Below are 7,018 nucleotides of genomic sequence, written 5' to 3' on the forward strand. Positions count from 1 at the left end.
CTAGGACCAGAGGACACAGATAGAGTGGATGTGGAGAGGATGTTTCCTATAGTGGGGGAGTCTAGGACCAGAGGACACAGATAGAGTGGACGTGGAGAGGATGTTTCCTATAGTGGGGGAGTATAGGACCAGAGGACGTAGATAGAGTGGACGTGGAGAGGATGTTTCCTATAGTGGGGGAGTCTAGGACCAGAGGACACAGATAGAGTGGATGTGGAGAGGATGTTTCCTATAGTGGGGGAGTCTAGGACCAGAGGACACAGATAGAGTGGATGTGGAGAGGATGTTTCCTATAGTGGGGAGTCTGGGACCAGAGGACACAGATAGAGTGGATGTGGAGAGGATGTTTCCTATAGTGGGGAGTCTGGTCCCAGAGGACACAGATAGAGTGGATGTGGAGAGGATGTTTCCTACAGTGGGGGAGTCTAGGACCAGAGGACACAGATAGAGTGGATGTGGAGAGGATGTTTCCTACAGTGGGGGAGTCTAGGACCAGAGGACACAGATAGAGTGGATGTGGAGAGGATGTTTCCTATAGTGGGAGAGTCCAGGACCGGAGCGGACAGACTCAGAATAGAGGGGCGTCCATTCAGACAGGAGAAGACAAGGAATTTCTTGAGCCAGAGGGTGGTGAATCTGTGGAATTCGTTGCCATGTTCATCTCTCTGGGTATATTTAAAGCGGAGGTTGATAGGTTCCTGATTAGTCAGGCTGTCAAAGGTTATGGGGAGAAGTCTGGAGAACGGGGCTGAGAGGATGGCAAACCAGCCATGATGGAATGGGGGAGCCGGCTCGATGGGCTGAAGTGGCTTTGGGGGTGGGCTGATTATATGAGAGGCCCGATATAAATTCAAGTCTCTTGTTCTTTCAGGGTCCTGCACACGACCGTCCTTCTGTCCGACAGCCAGCTGCACCTCTTCCTGCAGACGCAGCTGTCGACAGCCCAGATCGAGTCCTGCGTCCAGGGCCGCACTTCCTTCTCCGTCAACGAGGCCATCCTGAGTGGCGCCCATTGCGGGAATAGCCTGGCGGAGGCAGACGGCCCTATTGGCTACGAGTCTGAAAGGTGATGGCCTGATTCTGCCCCACTGCGTTGTGGTCTTGTGCGGTGGGGGGAGGGTTAGAGGTAGCTTTTTTATCTCCCTCCCCCCCCCCCACATAGAGAGCATTGAACACACTCCCAGGTCTGGCGGTGGATGCTGTAAAACAGTACAGCCACAGGAACAGGCCCATCGACCCACAATGCTGTGCTGGACGAAATCAGAATCAGGTATAATGTCAGCAGCGCATGACGTGAAATTTGTTAACTTTACGGCAGTAGTTGATGCAGTGCATGATAAATACAGGGGGAAAAATTGAATGACTCTATGTATTAGTTAAATTAAGGTAAATAGTGCAGAAAGAGAGAATATAAAAGTAGTGAGGTAGTGCACATGGGTTCAATGTCCATTCAGAAATCAGATGGCAGAGGGGAAGGAGCTGTTCCTGAATCGTTGAGTGTGTGTCTTCAGGCTCCTGTACCTCCTCCCTGATGGCAGAGGGGAAGAAGCTGTTCCTGAATCGCTGAGTGTGTGTCTTCAGGCTCCTGTACCTCCTCCCTGATGGCAGAGGGGAAGAAGCTGTTCCTGAATCGCTGAGTGTGTGTCTTCAGGCTCCTGTACCTCCTCCCTGATGGCAGAGGGGAAGAAGCTGTTCCTGAATCGCTGAGTGTGTGTCTTCAGGCTCCTGTACCTCCTCCCTGATGGCAGAGGGGAAGAAGCTGTTCCTGAATCGTTGAGTGTGTGTCTTCAGGCTCCTGTACCTCCTCCCTGATGGCAGAGGGGAAGAAGCTGTTCCTGAATCGCTGAGTGTGTGCCTTCAGGCTCCTGTACCTCCTCCCTGATGGCAGAGGGGAAGAAGCTGTTCCTGAATCGTCGAGTGCGTGTCTTCAGGCTCCTGTACCTCCTCCCTGAAGGTAGCAATGAGAAGAGGGCACGTCCTGGGTGATGGGGGGGGGGGGTGTCCTTAATGTTGGATGCCATTGCTCCTTGAAGATATCTTGGATACTACAGTGCCCATGATAGAGCAAGCCAGCTTTACAACTTTCTACAGCTTACTTCGGTCCTGTGCAGTAGACCCCGTCCCCGCAGCCCCTTACCAGACGGTGATGCAGCCAGTCAGAGTACTCTCCGGGGTACATCTGTAGAAGTCTTCGAGTGTTTTAGGTGACAAACCAAATCTGAAACTCCCAATGAAGTATAGCCACTGTCTTGCCTTCTGTATCGCTGCGTCGATATGTCGGGACCAGGTTAAGTTAGTAATCAAATGTAAATTAAATTGATCCCTTCTGCCTACACAATGTCCATATCCTTCCATTTTCCTCACACCCGTGTGCCTCTCTACATCTCTTAAAAGTCCCTAAGGTATGGGCCTCATCATTAGATAAATCATCATCACCATTATTATGTACCATGTGGTATGCTGTGGGCGATTATTGTCTCCCATCTGTCTTTAAGCTGAGAAGCTCCAATAAACTAGGACTAATGGTGCAAAGTTCCCTGAAGGTGGAATCTCATGTGGATAGGGTGGTGAAGAAAGCTTTTGGTATGCCGGCCTTTATAAATCAGAGCATTGAGTATAGGAGTTGGGATGTAATGTTAAAATTGTACAAGGCATTGGGGAGGCCAAATTTGGAGTATTGTGCACAGTTCTGGTCACCGAATTATGGAAAAGATGTCAACAAAATAGAGAGAGTACAGAGAAGATTTACTAGAATGTTACCTGGGTTTCAGCACCTAAATTCCAGCGAAAGGTTGAACAAGTTATGGCTTTATTCTTTGGAGTGTAGAAGGTTGAGGGGGGGACTTGATAGAGGTATTTAAAATTATGAGGGGGATAGATAGAGTTGACGTGGATAGGCTTTTTCCATTGAGAGCAGGGGAGATTCAAACGAGGACATGAGTTGAGACTTAGGGGGCAAAAGTTTAAGGGTAATATGAGGGGGAATTTCTTTACTCAGAGAATGTTAGCTGTGTAGAATGAGCTTCCAGTAGAAGTGGTAGAGGCAGGTTTGGTATTGTCATTTAAAGTAAAATTGGATAGGTATATGGACAGGAAAGGAATGGAGGGTTATGGGCTGAGTGCAGGTTGGTGGGACTAGGTGAGAGTGAGCGTTCAGCACTGACTAGAAGGGCTGAGATGGCCTGTTTCCATGCTGTAATTGTTATATAGTTATAAACTCTTCAACACTTTTGCCTGCCCTTCACTTGACGTCATGCACTGTACGCCGCGACCCTTTCTTCTGTCAGTTTTTACCCCGTCACTGCGAGGTGTTTGGGCTTCTCTCTGCTCAGTACGTGCCCGAGAAATTCCAGCTGCCGTTCCCCAATTGGCGATAATCAGCCCGCTTCTTATTCTGGCTTCTCGTCTGTGACTCTGCCCTTCTGCGATTCTTTCGTCATTCTTCTCAAAAAGAAAAAAAATCCACACTCCTGCAGCTTCGAGCCTTCCCTCATTTTGTTGTGGGACACTGTCCAACATTCTCCTCCGTATGTTAGTGTGGAATGAAAGTTGCACAGCCATACTCTGGGTTTTATACCCAAAAAACTCTGCTATTCTTTAGTATCTTGCTCAAATGCTTGAACGTGCATTTAGCGATCCCAATCATTCTTCCAATTTCAACATCAGCCCTACCGTCAGATGTTATTGTGCTCCCCAAGTAATTGAGCTTGCAGGTTTGACACCTGATGAAGGGTTTTGGCCCAAAACGTCGTCACTACCTCCTCCCATAGATGCTGTCTGGCCTGCTGTGTTCTGCCAGCATTTTGTGTTTTTATTTATTTCCAGCGTCAGCAGATCCACTCGTGTTGAGCTTGCAGGTTTGTTTAGTTGTTCCACTCTCTGTATGTCCTTCTTCCTCGTGACAAACATACACTCGTTCCTCTGCAGTCGATGGTCGTTCCTCCCTTTGCATCTTCTCCGACGACTTTATCTAGTATTTCCTGGAGCTTCTCCTTAGAAGCAGCCATATTAGAAGCATTGGTGGGGGGCTGTAGTGACCGTCAATAAGGTCACTGGACAGGGACTGAAGTCTTTATTCAGCTGGTCTCAGGTTCGAGGCACACTCAGAAGGCAAGGTCTGCCTGACCCAATATCACATGACGTGCTAGTGCGCTGGAGATCGCGGGCACGGCAGGACAATTCTTGAGACACTGGAAATACGATGCTTCCCTCGAACGACATATAGCTGTCGCCCAGCTCCATCTCTGCACCCACACTCCAGGCGCCCAGAATGAATGTTAATTCAATGCTGGGCTGCATTCATGCACATGCAGACATCTCAGGTCCAGGAAGACCATTGTTCAGAGCTGCATATTAAATCCACCTTCAGGTCTGCTGTTAGCATTTGCTAATATACCATGACTCCCAAGCACGCTCTAACAGGGACATGAAAGAGGCTCTTAGATTGGCAAATGAATGATAGAAAAATGGAGGGAAGGGTTAAATTGACCCTAGGGTAGGTTTAAAAGTTGGCGCGACATTGGGGGCTGAAGAGCTTGTCCTGTATTCTTTGCGTTCTGTCGGATGTTACGCTGCCCGTGTGGAAATCCATCCATCGCAGGGAATTAACTTGCCCTTTGCTTACACGTAGCTCACCCTGCCACGCTGCGCCGACCAGCCTCGAAGGCGCGCCAGGGGCGCCGGCCGCCTCAGGAGGGACGTGAGGTCCACGCTGGAGTGAAATAGTCTGCCCGATCGCGATCGCACCCCGAGTTCTCAGACTGCAGCGGACTACCGGCTCCCGTTCACCGTCAAAGCACTTCCAGTAGATTGAATACCAGATGTGTATGTCTGCGACCACTGAGCGCCAACCCGTCGTCTGTAGCCCTGGGATCCGGGACTACGAACTGATCGATACCCTCCTGTTGTCTCAGTAACAGGGGGCGCCTAAGTCAGTCGGGGAAGAGCTTTCCTGCAAGTCCCGGAAAGCCTTGAGTGGCTCTGGGAGTTCCCAGGCGAGGTGCCCTGTTGGTGGTGTGCCCCGTACTCCTTGCTGTTGTTATTTGAGGATAACAGATCTTCCACTGCGGCTCACCCCGATTCACGCTGGCTGCCCCCAGAACCACTCTTCTCCCTCCTGTTCGCTGGGCTGGCCGTCCGCCCTTCTCTGCAGACCCCAACTCCCCTTGGCTGTCCCCAAGACCACCTCGTTCACTCAGCTGGACCTGGCTGCCTCCCCTCCCCTCCAGACCCCGATTCCCGCAGGCTGGCCCCCAGACTACCCCGTCCGCTCAGCTCTTCCCCGTGTTTGCTGGCCCGTTTGCCCTGGTGTGTTCCCACAAAAACTCTGGTCTGACATTGAATGCCAGGTGTGTTGAGCCACCATCTCCACCGCTGGTCGAGTTCTCCAGCCCCCAAAGCCCTTTGAGCTCTCTGCCCACCTCTGGTGGCCAAGATCAGTATCACTCCAAAGTTGTCATTAGCTCTTGCGTTCTGCTCCTCTGGGACTTAGTTTAAGATCTGCCTCTTTCACCAAACTGTGGTTTTCCTGCCCCCAGCCCAATGGCACTGTGTCAGATTGTGGAACCCTGTGAATTACTTTTAGATGAATCACTGCAATAAAGGATAATGTTATTGAGTGTAACCGTGTCGACTTTAGTGATGGAAACTGCTTGAGCCTTGCACAAGCGCTTTTGTGCGTCTGTGTACCTGTGTGTGTGTGTGTGTGTGTGTGTGTGTATGTGTTTGTGTCTGTGTATCTGTGTGTGTTCTCTGTGTGTCTTTGTGTCTGTGTCTGTGTATCTGTGTGTGTGTGTGTGTGTGTGTTCTGTGTGTGTTTTTGTGTCTGTGTCTGTGTATCTCTGTGTGTGTGTATATGTATGTGTTTGTGTCTGTGTCTGTGTATCTGTGTGTGTGTTCTGTGTGTGTCTTTGTGTCTGTGTACGTGTGTGTGTGTGTGTGTGTGTGTGTGTATGACTGTGTGTATACATTTGTGTGTGTGTGTGTGTCTCTGTGTGTGTGTGTGTCTATGTGTTTGTATCTGTGTCTGTTTACCTGTCTATATGTGTGTGTGTCTGTGTGTGTGTGTGTGTCTGTGTGTGTGTGTGTGTGTGTGTGTGTGTGTGTGTGTGTGTGTGTCTATGTGTTTGTATCTGTGTCTGTTTACCTGTCTATATGTGTGTGTGTGTGTATGTATGTGTGGAGGGTGGGGGGTGTTGCTGAGGGAGGGAGGACGATATCTATGTGACACTGAGCCACCAGACTGTCAGGCCATTCCATCATGGCTGATTTATTATCCCTCTCAACCCCGTTCTCCCCGTAACCTTTGAGCATCTCACTGGAATGGAGTGCCCGTTTCAACGCCTTGCCCTTGTCAGTGCCGGCTTGCATTTACCCTACCTATACCCTTCATCATTCTGTACGCCTCTTTAAAATCTCCTCTCACTCCCCTACGCTCCAGGGAATGAAGTCCAGACCTGTCCAGCCTTTCCCTATAAGTCGTCAAGTCACTTCAACCATAACCGCTGTTACAGTGCACAGTAAAAATGAGGCAACGTTTTTCAGGACCATGGTGTTACATGACACAGTACAAGAACTAGACTGAACTACGTAAAAAACAACAGGGAGAGAGCTACACTAGACTACAGACCTACGCAGGACTGCGTAAAGTGCACAAAACAGTGCAGGCGTTACAATAAATAATAAACAGGCGGGTCCTCAAAGTCCCAGGAACATCTTGGTAAATTTCTCTGTGCCTGTCTCCCCCAACCTCAGTGATAGAAGCCCGCATGCATTTACCCTATCTATACCCTTCATAATACCTCTATCAAATCTCCTCCCAATCTTCTACGCAGTGGGAGTAAAGACCCAACCCGTTCAACTGTTCGCTGTGACTGAGGCTGTCAAGTCCCGGCAACATCCTTGTAAATATTCTCTGCACTCTTTCAATCCTACTTACATCTTCCCAGCGTCACAGATTAGACCTCGCCAATGTCTGACACAACGTCCCGTCTCTTGTACTGAAAGCGATGATTCACGA

General features: G+C 49.7%; 1 protein-coding gene across 1 annotated transcript in view; it reads left to right on the forward strand.

Moving 5' to 3' along the window:
• Positions 1-5,618, forward strand: part of LOC132386157 (sorting nexin-11-like) — a gene marked incomplete at its 5' end in the record, with an annotated part of 81,454 nt that extends 75,836 nt beyond the window's left edge. Inside the window, 2 exons of the mRNA XM_059958448.1 lie at positions 872-1,066; positions 4,631-5,618. Of these exons, the coding sequence (XP_059814431.1) occupies positions 872-1,066; positions 4,631-4,703 (268 nt within the window). The remainder of the gene's footprint in view (positions 1-871; positions 1,067-4,630) is intronic.
• Between the last annotated feature and the right edge of the window lie 1,400 nt (positions 5,619-7,018).

This window comes from Hypanus sabinus, unplaced genomic scaffold (assembly GCF_030144855.1).
Source record: "Hypanus sabinus isolate sHypSab1 unplaced genomic scaffold, sHypSab1.hap1 scaffold_1038, whole genome shotgun sequence".
In the NCBI taxonomy this organism is placed as follows: domain Eukaryota; kingdom Metazoa; phylum Chordata; class Chondrichthyes; order Myliobatiformes; family Dasyatidae; genus Hypanus; species Hypanus sabinus.